Source organism: Pterocles gutturalis, unplaced genomic scaffold (genome assembly GCF_000699245.1).
Source record: "Pterocles gutturalis isolate BGI_N339 unplaced genomic scaffold, ASM69924v1 scaffold2900, whole genome shotgun sequence".
Lineage (NCBI taxonomy): Eukaryota > Metazoa > Chordata > Aves > Pterocliformes > Pteroclidae > Pterocles > Pterocles gutturalis.
In genome coordinates, this window is record NW_010137945.1 from 39,052 (window position 1) to 65,541 (window position 26,490).

Genomic DNA, 26,490 nt, shown 5'->3' on the forward strand with positions numbered 1-26,490 from the left:
TCAAGAATGACCTTGGTGTTGGTTACCTCTTGATAGGAGATAACAGCAACGCCAAGAAGGTATATGAAGAGGTGAGTTTCCATTCCAGCCAAGGAAAAATAATATTTGCGTTCGTATGTTCATTCTAAAGTTTGCTTGCTTTTAACTTTTTTGGTTGTTAAACATTTTGCGTGTCACGTTTTGAAGAGTTAATATAGATATGATTTTTTTCTAGTGCAGTTCTTAATTATCTTCTAATTTTAATTCAGATTTCCTGATACTGTCATGCTAAATGTTTTTCCTCATAGACAGAGAAATCCAGATGTTTTTCATACGCTTAATAACATTTGATTTCCTGTACCTTCGGGTGAGCAGGTTTGGAATATGTTGACAACACGTAGATGTAATGCATAGTATAAAAAAAATATGGCTTATCTGCAAGATGTGGAAAGCAGAAGCAAGCATGTTTCTTTACAGGAACACCGTCTCTAACCCTGGGATTTGGTAGTTCAGTAATCACACAACGATTTAACCTTTGTCTTATTTCTGTAGGCAGCCTCAGTTCTGTTTGTCTTTCACGACGCCTGTAGTGTGGATAGAGCGTTGGATTTATATTCCTGCCTTAGACTGTGGCTGTCAGGCTGGGGAAACCTCACTGACCTGGAAACCCTGTCACCATCGGGAAACTCTGACAGAGGTGGTGCTCGGGGTCACTGGGAGAGCCCAAGCCGTCAGCCCTGGCAGGAGATGGTCCTGTTGGTGTTGGCACACTCGTTGTTCAGTACAGGCGCAGCGTGGGAGTGGCGGGTGATGGAGACTGCAGGCGAGTCAGGGTGGTCAGTACCCCCTCTGGGGAATAAAGGTCTGGTTCTCCATCCCCCACATCTGGGAGGCTGAGGGGATTCTCGTCTCAGGTGGTTTCTCCAAGAGAAGGAGGACTTCCAGCTGCATGGTTGACAGCAGGAGCTGAACCCTGCTAGTACCATTTATTTTCTCTGGTAGTCTCAGATGTTGCCAGGATGATGTTTGCTTTGCTACTTTGGCTACTTTGTGGGTCCCTCCATGAAACATTCCTGTTCCATAGTTTTTGGCCTACTGTCAAAATGTCTCAGAGGATTGGAAACATCAGCTTTTAGAGACAGAGTGTGTGAGCTGAACCTGCTTCTCAGGCTGCAAGGAACTTGACAAAACAAAAACCTGCTCCTTTGGGGCAAGATCTGCCTTTGCAATTTTTCAGGATTTTACTGCAAATAATATGGATGTTAGAATTTCTCGATATCAATAGTCACAGGACTTTTTATAAACGGAAGAAGGTAATGAGTTTGCTACATCATTACTTTGATATTGAGTTTGATACACTTCAGAAGAAGTGTAGACTGCTCTGATTAAGAACAGGTATGGAACTGGACTGCTTTTAGTGTGTTGTTTTCCATGCTTCCAGAGACTTTATCCAGTCTCATTACTCTATTTTGCAATTCAGCAATCACTGAAATAGAATAGATGAGAGTGATGTTCTGTCCTTGTAAAAGAGCAACAAATAAATACCTTTTAAAAGGAGTTGGATTTATTATTTTTTAAAAATCATGTGGGTTTTGTCCAGATTCTGGCGGTTCCTCAGGCTGAATTCCAGGACGAGAATGTCGTTTTTTCTCTTTGTTGTGATTCAGGATAGTGTTACGTGAAGGATTTTAAGGAGGGAAACATAGCCACAGAAACTGTGAGGACCTCACGTGTACCTGCTTTCATTCTTGGTTGTACTGAAAGCTTCTTGTATGACTTTGGGCAGATTTCTTGGGGGCCGTATGGTCTGCTGTGGAGTGCTTTGCTCAGCTGTTGCAGTGCAGCGGGGCGTATGGTGTGGAGCTCCTGCCGCAGTGCTCCGCTTTGGGCATAGTCAGTAAAGAGAGGGACAAACTGTGGAGAGTGGTTCTGGAGGCCTCCAGGAGACATCTCAGTCTTCCCATGATTTTTGAGAAACCTGGGAGGCTTCTGTGGTGTGATGAAATCCTTCTTCTCACTAGTGCAGGGCAAATTGCACGTTTGATAGAAGAACCCAAGAGAGCACAGACAAGAGCATGAACTCAGTGCTGCACAGTAGATGCCTCCCATATTTGTGAATCCTGGGTTCTGGTTCCCAGCGGAGGGATGTTCATACATTTTATTTAAGTATTCTGTAATCCAGAAGGCATGGACATCTAGAAGGAGAAAGCAGAGCTCAGGACGCATCCTCAAGAGAACATACACTCTGTTCCAGTAGAGGCTCAGCTTTTCGTGGATTCACGGCTGGCACAATTCTTTTCCTTGTGGTTGTATGTGGCACTTGTTTCTGCTCCCCAGGCGAGTTCCCAAGTAGTTGAACACACGTCTGTGCAGGAGAATCTAGGCTCCACATTTCCCGTTTCAGGGGAACCTGCTAGATTCTTGTGCAAAGGTACCCGTGTCCTCCTTTGCTTCTTGCTACAACATTTTGATCTAATCCAGTGTTACCAGTCTGTGTCAGGCGTGGGCTGAGCACACACACTGGACCCTCTGCAGGCACTGTCCCCTATGCTGGGCTTGCAGTATGCACCATTCACACCACATGGACTGTGCCTGGCGTCGTCTCCAAGGAACTGAACAGATGCCCAAAGCGTCCTAGGGAATGAAAACTTTCTGCTTTACATTTTATAGCCAGTTCACTTATTTTCCATTCAATTCTTATTTTCCATTCCAAATTTGTTACGTTTTAGCAGCTGTTGAAGTGTTACAGTCACGTTTTTATTTCAAAAGTCGTAAATATGATGTGTTTGTTTTAGCCACAGAAGCAATAATCACTGAACTTCAAATCAAGAGTTTTGTAGGAAGAGCTGTAGTCTGGTATAATCTAACTCTCACAAAATACCCTTTTCTACTGTGCAGACTTTGTGCTGAACCACAAATGGAAAATGGTGCCCAGTTGGAGAAGGTTTCCATTTGGCCTCTACTATTAAAGCATTTTCCTTGGAACATTACAATTAGGGACACGGAAACATAATGTTAAAAGTAGTCCTAGCAGGACTGAGAGCTAGTCCTAGTAGAACTTAGAGCTATTTTTATTTTCAGAGGCCTACAGATTATGGTAAAATGCAGTGGAACAGAACTTTATAAGACCAGTTACTCCACTAATAACACATTTTCTGCCTGCTACACTGAGGCATGTCTGCATGGCTCGATGCAGCATCACACAGACACACACAGCCGGCTCTGATGGAGCTATCTCAGGTACCCAAAGCAGAATATCCACACTAACATAGTACTCAGCCCTGGCTAATTAGCCATTGATAGCCCCAGAGGTTAATTTCTATATTCATGATTAATATTTAATGGATTATGAGCAGTTTAGTAAAACTTATTTCTAAACATAATTAATATTGCATGCGGCAACAGCAACAGAGTAATACAATTTACATTAAATGCTGCCAGTGTAATTCCTGATGATTGTATCTCTTCCCTTCTCTTTAGGGGCTCTGGCTGCAGATCATGCCTTAATGCAACTTGGCGTAGTTTAAATCAACCGTGATACCAAAAATTCTATTCTGTCTTAATTAATCAGATAGCTTTATCCTATAGTTAAAGGAACTGTAACAAAATTATGTGGTTAATAAATATTTCTGTCAGTCATTCTATTTCACCCTGTGGGTACAGATTCTTGGATCAAAATGGTTATACCCAGAATGTTGTAGTCAAAAGGCATCAGATGCAGAAGGTGGTAGTGTCTTCTTATAGCAGAGGTCAAGCTCATCCTTACCACTAGGTTCAGTTTTTGCTAGTTGGGTGTCATATTGTGGACTTCGGGTATATCCTCAGATTGGTTGTTATTTCAAAAAGAAGGTAAATGCTGGTATTTTTAACTCCTGACATTTTCTGCCTTCATTGTACTGGTTTTGGTTTTGCTCAGATGTAGTTGGTGTGTAATAAGGTTTGAGAAAGCAGCAAAACTGGCCCAGAGGACATGTTATGATTTTGCTTGTAATTATCTTGATTGAAAAATTGGGTTAGACAGTGACTGGAAAAGGTAGAGGGAAGTGGCTATAATGCATGCAGACGTTTTATCCATGGCATAAGTTTAGTAGCTTCAGAAATGGATTTAGGCAAGAGAAACTGCTGATCTGTGAATCGCTTTGTATTTAATGGCTGTGCTAGACATTCAGCAGGTACCAGCCTCTGTCATTTCCCCGGCTGCCAGGCTTTTGTGACGGTCCTCACGGAACGAGGATCTGTCCTGATAAGACCATCCGCTTCTATGTTAAGGAGAGAAAAGGTGTAACAACAGAGTAACTTGACCATGTAATTGATATCGCATAGAGCTGCAGGTGATATTGACTGTGTATGCCATAGAAACACGGATCTGGAAAGTGGATCAAGACATTCTCTAATTGTCCCCTTGGCTGAGGCAGACCAACTGCACCTAAATGATCTCAGCTGTGCTGGGGGTATGTGTTTCAGAGCTCAAGCCTGCCGGCTTCACGCCTCCTTTCCCTGAAGCACTCCCCTGTGCTCTGATCCTTTCCTACAGCTGGCCCTGTTCTCACAAATCTCTCTCTTGCACAGTCATAGAATCACAGAATCACAGAATGGTTTGGGTTGGAAGGGACCTTAAAGATCATCGAGTTCCAACCCCCTGCCATGGGCAGGGACACCTCCCACCAGCCCAGGTTGCCCAAAGCCTCATCCAGCCTGGCCTTGAACCCCTCCAGGGATGGGGCATCCACAGCTTCTCTGGGCAACCTGGGCCAGTGTGAAATATCCATCTCTGGATATTTGCCTTTGGGTTTTCCTTTCCTGCACAATTAAGTCAGGTTGCAACTCAGACATTATCTGAATTTTGTTCAGGATACAACATTTTTAGCTTAATTCAGCACGCTAGGTCTCAGTCTTAGTCAAAAAGTACAGCACACAACTACCCAAGAATAATTTATCCGTCACCTTCTGGTGTGAAAGCACACTCCATCACTCCTGCATTACAGCTTGCATTACTTTCTGATGGCTTTCTCCTGGCCAAGCCAGTGCAAGCTCTTTGGAGGCTGCTCCGGTTCACCGCAGTGCTGAGAACGCCCTTTGTGTTCCCAGGGTGTGTGCGGTCCCGTCACAGCACCTTTCCCAATTGAACTCTCTGTGCTCCACAGTGTAGTGTATTTTCTCTTGCCAAGGCTAGTTTGCCGCCAGTATAAACCTATCTCATTTTCGATTATTTCAGGTGTATTTCCACACTACCCACCCCTGTGCTGTAGCAGATGCTTTCCTTCAGATTAGTCAGAAAGTGGCGTAGGTGACTTCAGTGTTGACGAGTGGTGTCAGTTCTGTTGTGCAGTGTGCTGCAACTCAAGAGAGGGCAGAGGAGGATGTATAACTGAAAAATAATGACATTCAGTTGGAATAATTTTATTTCTGAGATTTTGAAGTTTGACTTGTGATAGATTTTTCTAGAGAAGCACAAAAGTGAATGGGGAAAAGAAAGCACAGCCAAGCCAAGAATTTGTCTGAGAGTCAGCGATGGAAGGAAATGTCGTTGCATCACTAAATAGTGATATATGCACAGGTCTGTTAATTTGCATAAATCCATACATGAGTATTTAATTCTTTTGCTCTCAAACAGGTTCTAAGCCTGTCTCCAAATGATGGCTTTGCCAAAGTACATTACGGCTTCATCCTGAAAGCAGAAAACAAGATAGCAGAGAGCATACCCTATCTAAAGGTATTCTTCTTTTTTCCCCTATAGTAAATATTTTACCTGTAAAAAATCAAATTGGAATATATAAAACATGTCAGGGTGGAAGCATGCTGATCACAAATCCCTGTTTAAGCTAAGTGTTGGAGTTATATTGCTGTATCGCTGCCTATGAACTGGAACAAGCTTGTGCATAGAGACTCATCAGTTCTGGAACATCCAGGTATTTGTTTTACTGGTGGTTGACCCTGAGTACACAGCTCTGAGTCTCAGAGTGTTTTGAGGTTGGCAGTATGGTGCAAACTTAAGGTTCTTGAAAAATCCAGAGAGGGCTTGCATGTACTTAGCATTGCATAGCGTTGACAGTCTTTTTATAGCAGTCAAATGAACTCTCTTAGAAATCCTAATGAAGCTTCTCTTATACTACTACTTTTTTTTTTAATTTTTTTTTTTAAGGAAGGACTAGAGTCTGGTGACCCTGGCACAAACGATGGACGCTTTTATTTTCATCTGGGAGATGCTTTGCAGAGAATGGGAGACAAAGAGGTATGCAGTTAACATGTTCGTTCTTTGAAGTCTGAACCTCTGGCAGACTGCAGGATCCAGAAAAACTTTTAAGCGTGGGCTCAATGTTGAAAACATGAGTAGTCTCCCTGCAGTAATAATCCAGCATGTATGTGTAGAAGTCAAGATGAGCAACAGCAAAAGATCTGCTGTTGGCGTGGCAATGCAATCTCTTAGCATCCCTTGCTTTAGAGCTAAACTTTTGAAGCTTACACAAAGCAGTTTGAACCAAGGGAATAAAAATTGTTTAAAAATTCAGTGAAGGTGTTTTTAGAGTCTGTTTTCTGCTCCTGCTGCTTATGACAGAGATTTTGACCAGCGTTAAACAGTTACGTGTATATCATTGTACAGAAGTTCCCTCATAGCTCTGGTATAACAGTGTTTTGTAAACCTCCTTTCTTTCCCAATGAGTATGTGATAAAAGAAGACCATGGGAGGAGTGGGTATGTGGGCTGAGTTATGGTATTGGTTCAATAATTTTAAGTAGCAAACGGATCAGAAAAGCAGAAATTTGTGCAATGAATCTGTTGTGTACAACAGAAACATATGCAACTGAAAGGCATAATCTCAAGTTTCCAATTTGTTAATTTAAAACCAAATTTAATGTAAAAGCCAAATTTAAATGTACAAATTAGCACTATTGCCATGGTAGGGCAGCGAAGGGCTTTTGTTGAATACTGTTATGAGTAAGAAACTTTACTATGGGCATGAATTTAAAAACAAACAAAAAAAAACAACTCAAGATCTCCTACTCAGTTCCCTGGATGGGACATGTTAGAAGAGTAAGAATAAAAAAGCATAGTGGAGCTGCTTTTTAATCACATATCTAGTAACAGGTCTGAAATATTGATACCTACAATACTCTAAAGGTCGCTGACCTCCTGGGTATCCTGGCCCAGTCAGCAGGCAGTTCTCCAGTATGAACTATAGACCGGTGGACTATGATGGAGCCTATGTTAGTGATCTTTCTTAAGCCTAGTTCACCAGGTTAATTTTATTTTTTTATAAATTTGGAACTTTTATTAAAATACCTTGTACATACATTGAAGTGTAATAATACCTCTATTTTTTAAGTTAGATTGCTTTCTCTGAAAGTACAATAAAATATTCTTCCAATGAAGCATTTTTGATTTAAAAGTTCCTTTACAGGTGAGATTTAATTGGCCTCGTTCCATACAGAAGCACACACACGCATGTGCATGTGCACCCCTGCACACACATGGTGCTGTCTCTCTGTCTGTCCTTCTCGCAACAGAAAGCCAAGAGGAAATCCCTCTGTGCTTCCATGGGATGTTCCAGGTGGAATGATCGAGCCTGGAGCATCCCATGACGATGTTTGGCTAAGATACCACTCAGATGTCATTAGTATGTGTCACCCCCATCCCCAGGATAATTACTTGTTAATGTGCATGGAGTTAATGGTCAAATCTGCTGTAGAAAAAGTTTTAATCGATGACAAATGAGCTTCTTGGCATAGAGTAGACTTTTATCAGTGGAAAGTCCACTGTTAAGCCAAATTTTTCTCCCTGACCTTTCTAGACTTGCTGAACTTTGAGATTTAATCAAGGAGACAGATCAATATTTAAGGGACATGTGAAGTTGCTGTCACTGGAGGTTTGTTGAAGGTTGATATTAATCTATTAGATCTAAATTAGGAATTATGGATGTGGTCTTAGTAAGTGTTAGGGGAACAGCGTTGAGTATGCCCTTTTCAACTATAGTTTGATAAAATGCCAAATTGACTTAAAAAAAGATAAATTAGAACCGTGGAAGGTGTTATAGAACACCTGTTCACACAGAATCTGTAAGCTGAGTGCGTCTCAAACAATCACTTTCCTGGGAAAGAAGCTGTACTGTTGTAGCTGTCCTGAGTAGTGCATGGGGCATTATTTAGTCTTCCCACCACCAAGATCTGCATGCGAAATAAAGGTTTCTCATGGAAACTCAGGGCTGGAAATGACAAGCAAGGCAACCTGACCCTGCTCCCTTCTTCTTCTAACAGATAAGGATCAGCAGTGTTACACATCGTGATTATAGCTGTTAGATCTTAAAGAGCAGAATCTTTCATACTCATGGCTGAAACATGTAATTGATCCCCCTAATCACCGGGGCTAACTGCAGACATTGCAGATGAATGCGGGCAGTCAGCATGAACAGTCTATTGATATCCCACCGCTATTACAACTTACCTCTTGGAGAACATATAAATCATAATTTTGCCATTTCAGAGACTTAACCAAGATAACATCAGAATTTCAAGATATACTGTGTATTACCCAAAGGTAACGCATTTTTTGGTTTTTTTGACCCATACACAATTTTACAAAGTGTCTCTAGGGTAAGAAGATGACAGCTTATATATGGTCTGCTGTTCCTCTGTTCATCCTCGCTGGTTTTCTGTACTTCAGATAAATAAGGCAACACTTTATTTCAGCTTTTCCTCTATACTTCAAGGGAGTTATAAAGAACAGAGTACCACATATTTTAAAAGCTTGAAGAAAATTTACCAGAGTCTCAAAAAAATAATCTGTGGTTACAATATAGAGACTTACGTAGAAATTTCAAAACAAAACCACCCAAAGTTATTCACAGTCAGAGGAGTGAAACATAGAGAAAAGCAGGCTGGCCCAGATGACCAACAATTGAATCTCCCACAGCCAAGGACAACGCCTAGACTGCTGACCCAGCTTTGGTGGGAATGGTTGTGAGAAGATTGTCCTGTTTTGCTAATGTTGGGTTGGACAATGCTGGGTGACTCTGATCTATTTTGGGATTGTTAGTTGGGGTTTTTGGGGTTTCTTTGGGTTTTTTTTTTTTCCTTAAAGTGTTTGTTACGACATTACTTTAGAAGAATAACCCCAGCATCCAGCGAGACAGTCTGTGACCTTACCAAAAAAGCAAAAGTCACTTTTTTTTCTGTGGGAGATTGTCTGATGTGAATTTGGTTGTTAACAACTGCAATCTTTCAGGCATACAAGTGGTATGAACTTGGATACCAAAGAGGTCACTTTGCATCGGTTTGGCAGCGTTCCCTCTACAACGTCAAGGGACTGAAAGCTCAGCCTTGGTGGACAGCAAAGGAAACTGGTTATACAGAACTGGTGAAGGTAAGACACTTTGTTTCTCTGTACTTTGTTGTTTTGTTTTTTTAATAACAACCATAATCCAGGGTATGAAGCAGAGAAAATGCTAATCTGTAAGGTCTGAATCACTGCCTGTGGGTACCAGACACTGATCTCAGCCTGAACACAAGATTTCACCAAGATACTACAAAATGAGCTCAGACATTTTAAAAATTGAGAATGGGGACAGGATGGATGAAATGATTCATAAATACAAAGTTTGCATGGTAGACAACCATAGTATCTCAAGTGCAAAATGACAGCAAACTTTGGTAATGTCTGGGATACCCGTTGTGAATTTTTGATTGGTCAGGAAAGGCTGTGTCCTTCACCCCTTGTGTAGTATTTGGTGACTTCTTTGGAAACTTTTAATTGCATAAAAGAAAAAAGGGTAGACTCCCAGTGATGAATTTAGTTCTTTAAAGGTCTTATTGTTATTTAGTACAAGGCAAGTAGTCTGGTTATTATTCATAATAATAGTTTGTTTTTCCAAAATAGCATAATTTTTATTATTTTATTTTTAGTAATTCTTATCATAGTTCCTAAAAAAAAAAAAAAAATAAAGGAGAGAAGAACCTTTTTTTCTGTATGTTTTGATTTCTGGTATATGGTTTAGAAAATTATTCTGCACAAATAATTTAAAAACATAAATGTTTATTTGCAAGAGATTTCAGAGTGGTTGTTTCATTATACTGAGTTACATAGTGTTAAAAAAAACTACTACGAAAGGATGATTTTATTAAAAAAAAAAGAAAAATTAAAAAAAGGAAGATTACTCCTTGTTATGCTTTTGATGGCAGCATAAATAACCTTAGGAAATTTACGTTAAAGTGCAGTTCTCCAGGGTAATCTCAGTCACATAAAAAACCAGTTAGCTCTATGAACTAGCACTTGGGAGGAGTTGAGATGTGCGTGTATCAAACTCATTCATGAGGAGTGAGAAGGAATAGATGCTACCTACCATAGAGGAGATGGAGAAACTGGTAACTTCTTATCGTGCTTTTGCCAAACAAAAAGAAAGGATCTATACCGTTCTATTGATGCTTTAGAGCTGTCTGCAGTGGTGTGCTATAGTCTCTTGCATGTGAACTGTTCAAATTCCTAAGGCACAGAAGGTAATGATCCCTTCACCCTTGGCGTGAGGAGACGAGTCAGGTTTGAAGGGTGGAAGAATTCAGTTTCCTGTTATAAAATGGCTAGGGCTGCACCTTGAAGGGATTTTTTTCAGATGGATCAGACCAGATATGGAGGTCTCGGTTTGGATCAGCATCCTACGTGGCTCCTAGAAGAGCCATTTAGACCAGCGAGGATATAAATTCACCCCGACCTCCACAGCACAACTGCCTCTCTAAAAATCCACTCTTACCTCTTCAATCCTATCAAAAGCTGTTTTATTAGGATTATGTCATTGAATCTGGACTAAGTTGTGGCTGCTAATTTACTTACTAATAGGTATCATAATTTGGGGGTGGTAAGATTTACATTCTTCAAGATAATGTCCACAGCTGAAAGTATAAACTCAAAATATAATTTATATAAACCCAAAATATAATTTGAGTGTATCAGAAAAAATATTTATATTGTTTTGTTTCCCCCATAACTCAAGGAAGAACTTTTAAATTTTGAAAAAAAGCAACCTTGATTCTAATAACGTATGACACTGCAAGCAGAATTGGTAGTATTCTCCAGAAAATGGAAAAAAAATCATTGAAGAGATCAGTTTTATTAATTTCTGGAGTATTCCAACTTCTGTACATGTTTTAGTTAAAAAAAAAAAAAATCAACTTTCTTTCCCCATACCGCGGAGCAATAACCACCCAGCAGTTCTTTCTCCCTGCTTCATCTTGTTACGTGCCTCTTGCCTCCCCATGGGATGTCTGGGAAATGCCACCAAATCCCGGTGACAGAATTCGACATGGAGGACTGCTGTATCGAGGGCAAAGCCCTGGAGGCCCTGGCCTCTCTCCCTGTGTTACACCACTTGTTAGATGGGAACCGGCTCTTTTCAGTGTCTTGGTAGCTTACCAGTGCCAACGGAGGGTTTCTTTGTGGCTGAGAGAGTGCTAAAGGCAGACTGGCAGCTCTTTGTAGTTCACTCTGCTGGCCAGTCCAGCTGTGCTCAGTAGCATCTTATAGCCCAGGGCAACCTGGATTTTGTTACAGAGGGTCATGTGGTTTCTTGAGACTGGAGATGGAGATGGGAATTTTCACAGTCCCTTGCTTTTTCCACAGAAAATGTGAAGGAAAATTATCTTTTTGGTATTCCCAGTTTAATAAATTCCTTCCGAGGGGTGTTCTGCCCTCCTAATGGTAGGTGTACAGACACAAGGCATGTTGTCCATGCTAGTGGTCTAGTTACAGGTCAAAAAAGAGGTATTTCCAGAGGATACATGATTTTTACTCTGTGAAATGGCTATGGTGTGTCTCCCTTCCTGGGATTAACTTTCCTTCTGCTTTACTAAAAGAAGAAGCCTGGCCAGCTAATTCAGGCCTGATGTTTAACTGCCTGATGGGTAAGATTAAAGACAATCTCATATTTTATTCACTCTTACCTACTTGCCTAGGTGTCTTAAGGAAGAGCAGTTTTTTTTAGTTTCTTAAAAAAAAAAAGAAAACTAAGAATATCCTAAGAGGACGTGTGTTACGGTGGTAAATCCTGGTTAGCGCCACTGTGCTGGAGGGAAGGGGATCTTCGCATGTCTAGCTGCTGACCATCAATGCTGAAGTTTTTGTAGTTTTCCTGAAAGAACAGGAAGGGCCACCTGATTTCTCAGGGAGCAGAAAATATAAACCTTTAAATTAAGAAAGTGTGTCAAGTGATTTCTGTAGAAATGTTCTGCTAATGTTTCTGATCTACAGCATTTCAGGCCTTTGGATTTGGCGTTTCAAGAAACTCTTTCTTTCTTTGTTTGAAGAAAACCTTACTTTCGTCTTTGAGCACCTAATCCTCCTGCCTTTGGGCAATTCGCTGTCCATGGACAGTCTTAGTGAGTCATGGGGTCATGCTCTGGTACCTTGTGTAGAACCTCAGCGTAGCATCATTTTATTATTCTGATGCCCATTTGAAAAAATAATAAAAGAGGTATAATGTTATTGGATTCTGGAGACTTTTCATCAGTCTGAACCTAATAGATAGGTAATGACCTTGTTAACTTTGTTCTTTCCTCGTGTTGTGCCCATTGACTTTTGGAAAGGGCCCAGACGATGCTTTCCCTATAAAGTGCTACAGTGAGTAGCTGATTGATTAAAGTAGATCTTGTCCTGTCCATTTTCTCTGATGGCTTAGATTTTATTAATTAAAAGTTTAAAGTGCAGCAAGAAAAGTGCAGAAAGAGAATGAAAGTACTGGCAACAGCACATATCCATAACATTTTCTGTAGAGTGACAGCTAGAGCTTAATGGTTTAGCCAGTAATACCTAAACATTCATACCTAATGGAGAAATTAAATTGAAACCTGCATTTAACTTGGGCCTGGATGCTTTAAGGGGGCCTTGTGTTGAATGTAGCAGAGATGGTGTGTATGCATGCTGGTGTTCAAGCACTGTGAGTGACTGAATGGGCACAAGGAATCTGTTCCAGCAGGTTGGAAATACTGCCTGTTGTTTGGAGATCACCAGCGTTCCCCAGCAGAGACCCAGTAACCAGTTGTGAACTCTGTTCCAGCAGCAAAGTAAAATAGACGGAAGTCTTCCCCATGATTTTATTTGATAGTCCAGTGGATTAAAGTGGATGTGTGGTCAGCAGTTACGCTTCACATGAGGGGTAGTAACCTCTTAATCTCTGCCTGCGTCTTTTACGACCGTGCATGTGAAGGGGTTTGAAAGCCCAGAGTAAGGACTCCGTAGTCACACATGAAAATAAACCAATATCAAGAATTCTCTATTTAAATATAGCCATGTCTTTGTCAGTAAAATCTACACTATTGCCAGATGTAAAGCGACTGTAAACTTCCATTATTGTTAGGAACTTAAAAAGCCATGTGGAGGTTTATGGGAATCAGCTGCCAGGAAGCAGGTACCTGTGCTCCCGGTGCCGTTCACCACCTGACTGCTCAACTGAAATCAGGGTATTGCACCAGATATAATATGAATTTGTTGCTCTGACCTGAGGCTTGAATCCCTATGGATTATGGAGTATAAGCATATTTAACTTTTTTTCTGTAGATACCAGCTCTTGGATCAAGAGCCCTAACAAGTCCTGGGCTTAGCCGTTGTGTTTTAGTGGTGGTATGTGTTTTTACCATTCAGGGTGTGCCTAGGAGTCTGTAAAATCAAGGCTGAGCTGTGTTTGAACTCCTAGGAGTTTCCCATCACTCATAGTAAAGCACTGTCAGTGTCTTTTATAGATGGGGCTCAGGTTTTCGGGAGCGTAGCAGCGCTATCGGTTGAGGTGCAAGTTGTGTTCAAGACCATTGAGGAGCGAGTTCAAAACCAACAACATATATTCACATCACTTCATATCCAACATGTTAGGGAAGGAGCCTTAAAAGGCAAGGACAAACACCCCCTTTAGAGGTTAACTTACAGCCTGTGGCACTTGTGAAGGATTAGAGGTGACAAAGCAGCTGTTGCCTGCAGCTCCCTGGGCCACCAGTTCTCCTCATGCATCGTCTTGTGTGAGTGCTCCCTCCTACCTTTTTCAGATGAGGGAGGAGGAGAAGTTTTAACAGAAGTGGTGGAGCCACCATCCCTGGAGGGGTTCAAGAAACGTGTCGATGTGGTGCTTCGGGACATGGGTTAGTGGGTTGGGTGGGGTTGGGTTGGACTTGATGATCCTTGAGGTCTTTTCCAACTTTAATGAATCTATGATTCTAAGTTTGAGCAGACAAAGAAGCACTTGTAATATCTTTTAAAGTTTTCCAGTTTTGTTGATCTGTGTCACTTTAATTTGAGGCATGTATAAATGTAGGTTATTCTTTCTCTTCTCCAGCCAGTGCAGGAACTCAAGCATTTCCTTGTGTAGATACAGCAGCGCTGAGTCAGTAGCAACACTGTTCCCATATCCATCTCTGACCAGGTGGAAAATGTCAGTCTTGTTTTTTACCCTGCATTTTGGAAAAGTCATTTTTCCAAAGAAAGAAACATTTCTCTTTAATGTTAACTGTTAAACAAGCGTCATGGAAACCTGCCAGTGGGAGAGAACAAGGTGAATGCACCAGGAAAAGTGAGAAGTGCTCTTCCCTTTACTGGTGGGTCAGAGAGAAAACAATTTGCTATGAAGAAGAAGAGAGAACTGTAACAACAGAAATGCAGTCCTAATATTCATAGATCTTAGCCCACCTGAAAACGTTCTAGTGGGAGAAAGTCGCTGTGTTACCGACAGCATGTTCTGGCCGGGGCTTGCCAAGCCTTCGGTGGTGTGCCAACGTGCCACCTGTTCTGTGTGACCAGCTCATCTTTTAATTGAACAAACTCAAGTGGAAAACGCAACTGTTTAATTTAAATGGGGAAGGCTAATAACCATCGAGAGTTTGAAAGATAAAGAGGGGCAGTTATATCACCTGGTCTCACAGACTCTTGAGTTTTACCCGGCTTTACACACCATGTAGGTGTAGGTAGTGTGGGAACACACTTTAGCCTATTTTCAGGACGAAATGGATTGAAAATGTCTTACAGAAATGCTTTGTTCAAGAGCACAAAGGAAAAATGAAAACTATTCACCCAAAATAAGGTTTAGCAAGTAAAGTAAGTGGCTAGGAAATGGAAGTTTCTTTTATCCAGGTCCATTGTCATGCTGTGGGTTTTTCATTTATATTGCTGTAACATTAAAATTACTTATTATTGCTAGAATAAAAGGTTTTCTAATCTATGTGATTTTTATGTCCTAAAGCAGCAGAGAACATTAATTCTACCATCGTGTGGTTTTGCTATGTATGAAAGTACAAGGCAGCTTACACATTTTCAATGCTTGTGTCCATAAATTATCACCTGGCATTTTGAGTTGTATTTGATCTTTTTCAATAACATCAGCGTGTGCAAGTGAATCTTTGCAAACTTTTTTGAAGGTTTAAATCATAACTGTCAATGTAAGTGGCCTGTTTACACTTGTCCTCTTTGAACTGGGATGTTCTGACAGTGCCTGGAGTTCCAGGTTATGAACCAGGTTATTTTCTGGTTGCAGGAGTCCCTCCAGGTAAACGTGCTGTCTTTAAGAAGATCAGTACTCTCCTTAGGTTGCAATACAAAGTGATCAGTTAAAGAGCCCTTAGGCTGATCAAAAAGCAGTCCAAGGGGGGCCTGGTCTGCAAAGAGGCTGGGGATTATTGAAATTTTACAGTCCCAATGTAATGGAATCTGAAGAATTCTGGGAAAGTTGTTTTTCCTGCCTTAACATGTCAGAAGGGAATTTAGAATGATGATGAACACTTTGGTTTACTGCTTTTAAATATATTTAAAAAAAAGTTAATAATGGCAGGGAAAAATAAAACCAGTACTAAAGCCCAATGCAGTAAGTTCTCAACGCAGTAACATGGCTCTCACAACAGTCCTTAGAAAAAGACTGGAAGCTCATTCGGGATGAGGGGCTTGCTGTGATGGATAAAAAAAGAAGCCTCTTCCTGCCTGAAGATGAGAATCTACGAGAAAAAGGAGACTGGAGCCAGTTTACCTTATGGCAACAAGGTAAAGCATTTTGTATTTCTTCTGTTTCCCCAATTTCCCTTTCTCAGATTGGTATAGTGTAATAAGGAGTAGCAGCACGGTTTTTTCCAAAACTGTGTAATCACCGAATCTGCAGAAGAAAGGAGCTAATAAAATAGTGTCTGGGAGCCCTGTGACAGTGAACAAGAGTCCTTTCTTCTAAACCATGTTTCCCCCAAGCACTTCTAAATATCCCTTGAGAGTCATACTCCTCTTCTGGCAAGGCTGCCAACGTTTTGCATGGTCATGGATAGTACAGATCGGCCTGGGGGGAGATAGGAACGTGGGAGAAGGCGCAGCCTCAATATTGTGTTGTCAGCCAGGTGAGATCTATCATTCAGAAATGGTAAGAGCTAAATAATGTGAGCTTTAATAAGCCTGCTGCCCTGTCCCTGAGCTGTGCAGTGGAAGGCCCAACTGTCGGAATGACCCTAAATTCTTATAAGACTCCGCATATGAAAGAGTACTGTAAAATAAAATATTAAAAGCAATTTATGTCAAAATATAATCTGGTGTTGAAATGGTATGATCTTGGTGGCATTTGCCATGTTTTTATATACGATTATATTAATGATTAGACTTTTAGAATCATGTTTAAAAATTATAGAAAGCCTGCTCTTCACGAGTGATGTAACAACAAAGATGTTGCAGCTGCTCTGATATTCCAGTGTGCTAATACTTCTGGTTTGTGATCTGTAAAACGGGACTAGTCATATTTACCTGGCTTTCAGCGTCAGCGCTTTGACAGCTTTGGTGCTCTTCTGCTAAGCAGAAACAAAGGAAATGTTCATTCACTGCTCTTACCAATGCTCTGTTCATTCTTTTCACTAGGAAGAAAAAATGAGAATGCTTGTAAAAGTGTTCCGAAAACATGTGCTTTATTGGAGAGATTCCCGGAAGCTACTGGCTGCAGAAGAGGGCAGGTACCTGGCAATTTTTTTTAATTTTGCAAATTTTAAGTGCTGGGAGCAGGTGATTTTGAGGAATGTGTATAGAGGGGTGCATGACCTTGGTATATTTAATGATGCCTCAAGCACACAATGAAGGTAACAGTAGAATATGCCCAGTTTTAGCCCTCAGCAAACTCAAGGTGAAATATGTCAGCTGAAGCCTCTGCATGGACTCTTTCGTTGAACCATTTGACCTTGTGTTTGCTGGGAGGTCATGGTACGTAAGTAGTTATTTGCCATGGGTCAGCCGATAAGTAGTAATTTCCTAACCCTCCCTCCCAAGTGGCTTGGTCTGACTCACACCGGACCCTGCTGTGAGCAGGTGGTTGGACTGTGTCCCTCCTCACCTGGACTTTTTTCTGGTCTGAGCCTAACTTTATAAGAGTGGTTCAGTGGGCCAGATTCTCACTGGGACAAACCTCACCTGTCCCCCCCAGCCTGGCTGCGTTAGACAGAAGGTGAATCACCTCCTGGGAGCCAGGCAACAGTACTGGTGTCACATGCTTCTTTCCTAAAGGTGAAGGAAGGAAATTTTACATCCATGAACTGTGGCCTTGGGTGCCAGCAAAGTTTGTTTCAAGTGCCTGGTCTACACTGACTACAAATTAACCTCGTTAAATCACGCAGTAGACTTAGATGGTATAGATCAATACATACACAGCTGGATGAATGGCTCAATGCAGGCATCGTGGTTCTGTAGGACAGAATTTTTCAGTATTCTTTTTTTTCCAAGTTATTAGATTTTATCTGTAATGACTACATGAGAATAACCTTCACGTTACAAAATTAAGGATGGGAAAGTTGGAAAACATTGCTAGCATGATCCTAATGCAGTGCCTTGAGGGCAGGTGCTCAGCTTTTCACCAGACTTCTGCTTTAGATGGGCAGAGATGCAGTAGGTGACTGCTGCTGGGGAGTGGACAAGGCTGTTGTTCCATTGATTTGTTGCAAAAGCTGGCTGGAGTGAATGTAACTGATGAGGGAGGTCATTGATCTCAGTGTGGCTAACAGCAAGAAAATTGCTTTCTGTGGCATCTGTAGGCAAAATGGATCTGTCTCAGAGAGCAAATTCTCTTTGAGAGCTACTCTTTTGTTCATCATTTTTTGGCATCTCACATGTTATCACCAGGATATAGCTTGCAGAAGCATTGTGTATTCACAGCTATAACTTTAGTCATGTGTTTTGAACATATAAAATGTAAATAGGCTCTAGAAGTCATAAGTTTCACATCTGATATTAGGGGATACCTAGGACAATTTTGGTCTTATGCTAGCAATGCCTCAGATTCTGACTGGTAAATTTAAAATATCTCCTAATCTATCCTCGCATACTGAAGCATTTGGAAGCAGTGGGAACAAACACAATCAGGAAATTAGGAATTCTGTGGTACATAGACCGTGTGGATGCTTTGGGTGCCTTGAGTATTGACAAAGATAAAAGAAATGCAAAGTGATCAACTACCTGCTCAGTGCTGCTGAGAGACAGTGCAGAACAGCAGCAAGTGAAAAATAATTATTTGAAATAGCAGGAAACTAAAAGTAACATGGGTAGTTTTAATAGTGGGCATTTCTTGACTCTTTGGAGTTTTACTTTACAACCGTAATAGAACTCATCAGTAGTTCATGACTCAGTACTTGAGTCCAGCACATACGTGTAATTCACAGATGTATCTGGACAGTCTGCCTGGACAGATCAAATCCATGAGTCATCATTCTGCAGTGCTGGTATATTAGCATTAAGCAACTTGTTTCTCTGGGATATCAGTGACTATCCTGCATAGCCAGTTATTTGCATTGCGTTAAGGTCTGACAGGGCAAGCAGGTTAACACATCAGTGTGCAAAGGTGGGGAGCTGGAGCATCTGTGTTCACCGTGGCCACTGGAGGATACCACTTGCTGTCATAAGAAGCTGCTAGTAAGCTGAAGCCTCAGATGATGCCAATGGCTAAGGCATTAGACACACTGTCCTCTGATAATTTTGTTACAGTTGGAGAGCCTTAAATCCAAGATTTATCAAAGTTACCCTGTCCAGCCTGGTGTGCAGATTTCTCAGTTGAAAAGATGCCTCTCACCACTGTCATGCGTTACTCACACTCGCTGTTCTTTGGGTTGTTGCAGAATCACAGAAAGGTTGTGGTGGGAAGGGACTTGTGGAGGTTACCTAGTCCAACCCCTTGCTCAAAGCAGGGTGAACTAGAGCAGGTTGTTCAGGACTGTGTCCAGTCAGGCTTTGAATGCCTTTGGGGATAGACTCTACAGCCTCTCTGGGCAGCTTGTTCCAGTGTTCAATCACAATTTCCTGTGTTTCAATCTGTGTCCATTATCTCTTTGCCTTTCCCTGGATACTGTTGAGAAGAGCCTGCCTCCATCTTCTTCACTCCTCCCATCAGGTATTTATCTACGTTGATAAGATCCCCCCTGAGCCTTCTCCAAGCTGAACAGTTCCAGCTCTCCTAGCTTCCCTTGTATGTCAGATGCTCCAATCCCTTAATCACCTTTGTAGCCCTTCACTAGACTTGCTCCAGTGTGTCCATGTGCCTCTTGCATTAGGTAGCACAGAACTGGACCCAGCACTGGAGATGCCTCACTAGCTCCGAGGAGAGGGGAAGGATCACCTCCTCCAGTCTGCTGCCGAAGCTCTTCTCAGTGCAGCCCTGGGGGCTGTTGGTTTTTTCTGCTGCAGGGGCACATTGCTGGCTCACGTTCAGATCGTTATCTATGAGGACCCCAAGGTGTTTTGCTGACTGTTGTCCAACAGCTTGTGTTGGTACATAGGGTTATTCCTCCCCAGTGCAGAACTCTGCACTTCTCTTTGGTGAACATCATGAGATTCCTGTTGGCTCCTTTCTCCAGCCTGCCAAGGTCCCTATGAATCGCAGGAAAAATTATGTAGTGTATCGTTCATTTCTTCACAATTTTCTATCATCTGCAAACTTACTGAGGGGGAGGCACTCTCACCCATCATCTGGGTCATTTGTGAAGCTAATAAACAGTGTTGGACCCAGTATTGAGCCCTGGGGTACAGCTCTGATGAGTGGCCTCCGGCGGGGCTTTGTGCCTCTGATCACAACTCTTTGAGCTTGGCTGAACTGCCAGTTTTCAATCCACCCCACTGTTTATACTTCATCAGTTTGTCAATGGCAGACAGTGTCAAAAGTCTTACAGAAGCTGAAATAAACAACATACACTGATCTACCCTCATCCACCAAGCTAGACATCTCACTGTAGAAAGCTGGTTAGGTACAATTTCCCCTTTGCAAATCCATGCTGCCTGCTCCCATTCACCTTCTTTCCTTCGTGGGTTTGGAAATGATTTCCAGAATTATTTCCTCCATCACCTTCCCAAGGTGAGGCTGACTGGCCTGTAGTTCCTCAGATCCTCCTCCTTGCCCTTCTTGAAGATAAGTCCAGTCCTCTGGGACCTCTGCTGGTTTCCATGACCTTTCAGAGATTATTGAGTGTGGATTCACAACATCATCCAGCTCCTTCAACACTCATGGGTGGATCCCATCAGGACCCATGGACCAGTTTGTTGACTTTGTTTAAATATTCCGTAACCTGATCCTCCTCCACTGAGGGTAAGTCTTTGCTCCAGTCTTTTCCACCATCTCACGTGCTTGGGATTCAGGAGAAGTTCAGTCATACCAGTAGAGATCCATGCAAAGAAGGCGTGTAGTGCCCTGGCCTTTTCCATGTCCTCTGTCATCAGACCTCCTGCTGCGTTTGCCAGCAGGCCCATATTTTCCCTAGGCTTCCTTTTACTGTGGATGTATTTGTAGAAGCCTTTGCCCCTCACTTCCATCTCCAGCTTCAGCACCAGGAGAGCTTTGATTTTCCTGACCTCATCCCTGCATGCTCAGTGTGTCTATACCCGACCCTGCTCCCACCTCTGGTGTGCTTCCCTGCTGTGTTTCCGTTGTAGCTGGCGCTCCGTGCTCCCTGCACATGGGGATGAACCGTTCGTGAGCTTGGATGAGGTGATTCTTAAAAATCAACCAGCTCTCCTAGACCCCTGTCCTCTCCAGCACTGTATCTCATGGGATTTTCCCCAGCAGATCCCTGAAGTCTGCTCTCCTGAAGCTGTGGATGCAGTAATCGCTTTTTGCCATTCTCCCTCCTCCCGTGATCCTGAACTCCACCATCTCCTGGTTGTTCCAGTCAAGGCTGACAGTGGCCTTCACCACCATGCTGGCACCTGGCTGGGGCCACCAGGTGGTCAGTCTGCTCTGGCTAACACAGGACTTGTCTCCTGTGGTTCTTCCTTTTAAATGTTAAGAGTGTCTGTAGGTCTTTCCATAGGAAAGAAGGTATCTTTCTGATGGTAGATAGGGGATAATGATTTTCAGGTTGAAATACGAATACTGGTTATTTTAAACCAAATGCAAAATATGCACTTTACACGTGCCCACACCTGGATGCACACATGCATACACCACCAGACATGGGTTTTGTAGTGCTGAACACCTCTAGGGTGTGAGAAAGCACAATTATTGCTGAGACTGTAACAGAAAATGGCGATGCACTTTGGTCCCATCATCAGGGATGAGATGTAGTGGATGTAGTGTACTCCTCCTCGCAGTATGGCTGTGAAGCTGAAGGTGCTGAAGGCCTGCCTCTGTCTTCCTGCAGATCAAATATTCTGTCATGCACCCAGGGACTCATGTCTGGCCCCACACAGGACCCACCAACTGCCGGCTGAGGATGCATTTGGGCTTGGTGATACCTAAGGAAGGCTGCAGAATTCGCTGTGCCCAGGACGACAGGTATGCTCGGGGGGGGGGGTTAGGGTTTTTCCCACCTTCCTCAATGCTGAAAAAGGGGGTGGGACTGCATGTAATTTAAAAAAAATGGGGTGTTTTACTGCTCAGGAGGTGTAATATGTTTCATTAAACAGGCAATTTGCACCTAACTGTTCATACAAACACAAAAATACCAGTTCCCAAACAAGGCTAGAGGGATCTTTGGAGACAAAGCTGCTCTTCTCTTCTATGGCATGGAGATAAGAGGGGGTTTAGTCCATGCAGTCTCTGTGTTTTCTTTCATAATGCCAGTCTCATCTAGCTGCCAGCAGAGTTCCTCTATTTGTTTTGATTTTCAGGGAGCTTAGGTTTCATTCCCTATTCAGCAAAAGCTGAGGCTAAGCTATACCTCTGTTTTCACCACCATGACAGAATACTCTCATATTTCTGGCAGAAGCTTCCTTCCTAGCTGGTATTTGTTATAATTCAGTTTAAAACATTCCAGTTGAAGTTAATTTGAAAATGAACACATCAATGAAGTGCTCGGCCCAATGAGTTACACAGGTAGCACATTTCTTTAAAGTGCATTTGCAGTAAGAATTCTTACCCCTTAGGGAAAAATTGTGCTGACTTGAAGACCAGTTTTGTCTTTGTTTGCTTGGTGCAAAAAACAAATAAAATACAATAGCTTGTAGATTTACAAACAGGGCATCTACTCCCCTGGGAAATATGAGAAAAGTGATAAGTTTTTGCATTATATTATTATTAAACACAGACAGAAAACAGACTTAATTTTCTGAGACTGATGTGAAATCCTAATGATGCTGTATTTTTGGGAGATTCTGTGTCTTGCCTGAAGCATCTGAGTGCAACAAGCTTCAATTTGAATTCTTTCCATGGTAGTATTGTACAGATGTGTTTGATATTGAGAAATGAAATGCCACTCCTGTCTGCAGGACTGCAATATGTGGGGAAGATTTTTGTTCATAATATTTGAAAAAATTAAGACAAGAAATGTTTAGAATTTTTGAGGACAGAAGTGTTCAACTGTTAATAGCCAATGGTGTTGTCACTATAGACTCCTGCTAACATATAATTTATTTAATAATCTGTCTCAGTCAGTGTTATGATCTACACTACCCATGTCTAGGTGTGCTTCCAGCATTCCAATCCAATATCCAAAGTAAGCTGGATGGACAGAAAGGTAGCTAACAGGCATAGAGGACTAATATAGAGGTGTGGAGTCTTGTCACTGTAGGACGTTGTTGTGGATTCAGATTGGTGGTGGCTGGGTGGGTTTACCGTTAGGTGGCTGTTCAGTAGCCTGTGTGAACAACGTGGTGGTTTCGATCTGCTACCGAGCGAACAAGTGTCTGCAGCTCACCATCGTCGTTACGATGCAATGTCATGTTTTGCTGGGCAGGCACCTCAGCTCTGCCTAGTGCCGTGCTTTACTCCTTCACGTGCACGAGAGTCTTTTTGCAGCTGCTGGGAGCCAGCACACGGCGTTGGGATTCAGTACAGCTGCAGTAATTTTATGGCATTGGGCAATTTTGAAGTCCCAACTCTGTAAAGCGTAGGGTACAATGCACCAAAGTGATGGGTAAATAATACCTAGTTATCCAAATCGAACATCTCTGTCAGACAAGGTAATCGTGTTTTGAAATGAAGGTGCAGAATTACAGTCTCAGGCAGAAGCCAGTCCAAGATCTCACCTCTAACAGGTGGCACTGGAGCCGCACAGGTAATAGAAAATCAACCCCGAAGTGCCTCAGCACCAGACCAGAATAATACAGTCTCTAAGGTCCTGCTGTGAATTGTTTCTCACACCATGAAGAGTCTGGAAAATATTTATTTGCATGCTAATGATGGGTTTTGTAATCTATTCAAAAGGGGGTAACAGTTCTATCAACTTTATAATTTTTTTTCTTTGTTGTGCAAAACAGCCCATCCAATTGTTATGCAAATAGAGATCCTGGGTTTCAACCTCTGAAGCTACTTCATCTGGGTGCTTGGAGTTTTTGTTGTCCTTGACTGAGCTGCACTTTCACGCTATTTATGGCAGGACTTTTCAGGCTTGGTTTTATTTAGAAAAACAAAAACAAAAAAACCCAAAACCAAACAAAAACCCCAACAGTAACCCACCAACAAAACCACAAATCTACAAAAAAATCCCCAAAACCCAACACTCCCCACCCAAACCAAACAAAAAACCAAAACAAAATACCCCCCCCAAATAAAAATGAAAAAAAAAATCTAACAAAAACCCCTCCCTCCCCCAAAAACCAGAGTCAGCCTGATTCTTTCCCATATTGTAGTGTTGCAGGTGGTTGACTCCCGCTGATTTGAGTAATACCAAAGTAACTTTAGTGCAGTAGCAGAGACTCAGGATCTGTATGGTGTCAAACATTTTTGTTACCAGGTAACTGATGTGGTAGCAGAAGAAACACACGATCATAGCTGAACCTGCAAAAGTCTCATTATCTGGGCCTTCAAGGCTGATGTCTGTGTGCAAGCCAATGTGAATTTTTTACTGCGTTGTGCTTTCTGGTTTATCCTCTCTTGCTTAAAGGATGTTTGGATGATCATTTCAGTTGAAATGATCCCATTTCCATTTCTCTTCGGAACATCACAGCACAACCCCATAAAGTTTGATGGTTAATTTTTGCTTTTGCTGAATTAAAAATTAAAAATGCCGAGATGACTTGGGAGTCTAAATCTCATTTTCACCCTGTTTTTGAAGAAAGAAAGTTGTTTTCTCTTTGAAGGAGCACAGCTGAATGAGCTAAGCAATGTATTTCCATTTTTGATGGCAAGATCTGTGGTCTTGTTCCCATCGCTGCTGGTCATGGTTCCTAACTCCCTTTAGGGACACCTGTCCTCATGGGCTGCTGTAGCTCCTAAGGGAACCCGTTAAAAACCTTGATTGTGTGGTCAGTGTAGAGTGCCTTTGGGCTTCTTTGACCATTACCGACTCAACTGACTGTTACTCCTCCGGTCTTACCCGAAGTGGTGTGACCAGGTGCAAGCTTTTGTCCTGCTGCAGTGCCAGATAAATCCGCATTGCTCGTACCACTGCCTGACTCGCCGGTAGACTAACCACGTTCCCCGTTAGAGCTGCTGGGTCTGGATGCAGTGCGTCCGCCAGAGCTGGGAGGCAGTGACGAGTGACCAGCACCATGACTTGGTGACACTTTGTGATATTATCACTGGTGGTCACGGGTCACTGCTGACTTCTCACAGTATCGGCACTGCATGTAACCGGGTGTTAAACCTCTTCTCACAATTATGAACCCAGATCTTGGCCAGCTGGAGAAGTGGCCAGCAGAAACTTCTTGAAGTTCATCAAGACAAGAGCAAAGCCCTGCAGCTGATAGCAGACCAGCACTTTGTGACAGGATAGGCTGGGCAATGAGAGAGCAGCTTTGAAGAAAAGGACTCAGGGGTCCCAGGGAAGGAGCTGGACGTGACTGGCAATGTGCTCTTACCTGGATGAAGGCTGGTTCTGCTCTGGACTGTGTCGCAAGGGTGTAGGAAGCAGTTTGAGGGAAGATCCTCCCTCTCTTCTGCACTCAAGGTATGCGGCTGGCTTGCTGCATGGCACTTCAAATATTACACTAAAGCATGTTCTTTTTGTGTTACAGAACCTGGGAAGAAGGGAAAGTTCTGATTTTTGATGACTCGTTCGAACATGAAGTATGGCAGGATTCTGAGAGTTATCGCCTGATATTCATTGTGGATGTGTGGCACCCGGAGCTGACAGTGCAAGAGAGACGCACCCTCCCTGCTATCTAAGGGCTTCCTTCCAACGTGCGGAGCAGAGGAACTTTAATCCCTTTGGAGGATGCAAATAGGATTCATTTGTCCAGCATATGAAGAATGCAACTATTGCAAGGGTCGGAAGAGATAAGGATGATATTCTGCAATCACAGAGGACTTGATTTTAAAAAAAGAAAAAAAAAAGAAGGAAAAAAAAAAGCCATGCTTTGTTTCATACTGATACAGCAATGATATCTATTGTTTTTCTGGCTCCAAGTTTGAAAACACAAATCTTGTCAGCCAAAGAGCAATAGGTCTGGATTGTCAAACTGAGGAATGTGCAGATGGTTTTGCCATGCCGATATGATGTGTACAAAACCAGTCAGTCAGTCACCTGCCCAACCAAGATTTGCTACTTTACATCTGAGAAATACTTCCCAAGCTTTTACGTGGGAAGCAATATGTAAGATATTTACAAGCATATGCACCAACCTTGGAAATCAGTATGTGGATGTACCGTTAGCTGCTCTAGGCATAGACCCTGTCCCTGTGTTATCCAGTGTACATAACGTGAATGGGTTATGTGTGGTTTGTATTTTTTCTACCTGAGTAACTGTATTTTTCTAGCATAATTATGAACAAATATCCTTTAATCAACCACTGTTTTTTAAAAAACATTATCTATATAAGTGCATCTCTAGCTATCAGACGAAGAAAAACACTATATATTAACAGACTTTGGTTTTGCCAAGCGTGGCCTTCTCTTGCCTTCCTGGAAATGCAAACAGAAACTTGCATGATCAGCTGCTTTGGTTCTTCTAAAACAAAATAGTTTTCTTAGTTACCAGGCAACGTAATGTGATTTTGGAAGATGTTGAGCCAATGTGACATCTGCAGGCTCTGATCTCTAAGCGCTTGACAGTTCCTGGGCTTATATACGGTGAGCTGCTGTTTCTCCTGTCGTTACAAAAGCTGCTGCTGGGATATCCATTTTCTACCCAGCAAGAGTTTGGGGCACCTCCTTCCAGGGTCTCCTTCTAGGCTGCCCTTGG

The 26,490-nt window shown here is 42.3% G+C and overlaps 1 protein-coding gene across 1 annotated transcript in view; it reads left to right on the forward strand.

Annotated features, from left to right (window-relative positions):
• The window catches only part of LOC104468573 (aspartyl/asparaginyl beta-hydroxylase-like), a gene marked incomplete at its 5' end in the record, with an annotated part of 63,786 nt that extends 38,126 nt beyond the window's left edge, over positions 1 to 25,660 (forward strand). Inside the window, 8 exon segments of the mRNA XM_010082761.1 lie at positions 1 to 71; positions 5,594 to 5,692; positions 6,122 to 6,211; positions 9,199 to 9,336; positions 15,837 to 15,972; positions 16,822 to 16,913; positions 21,570 to 21,703; positions 25,324 to 25,660. The exon segment at positions 1 to 71 is cut by the window's left edge and continues 28 nt beyond it. Of these exon segments, the coding sequence (XP_010081063.1) occupies positions 1 to 71; positions 5,594 to 5,692; positions 6,122 to 6,211; positions 9,199 to 9,336; positions 15,837 to 15,972; positions 16,822 to 16,913; positions 21,570 to 21,703; positions 25,324 to 25,474 (911 nt within the window).
• Positions 25,661 to 26,490: the final 830 nt, after the last annotated feature.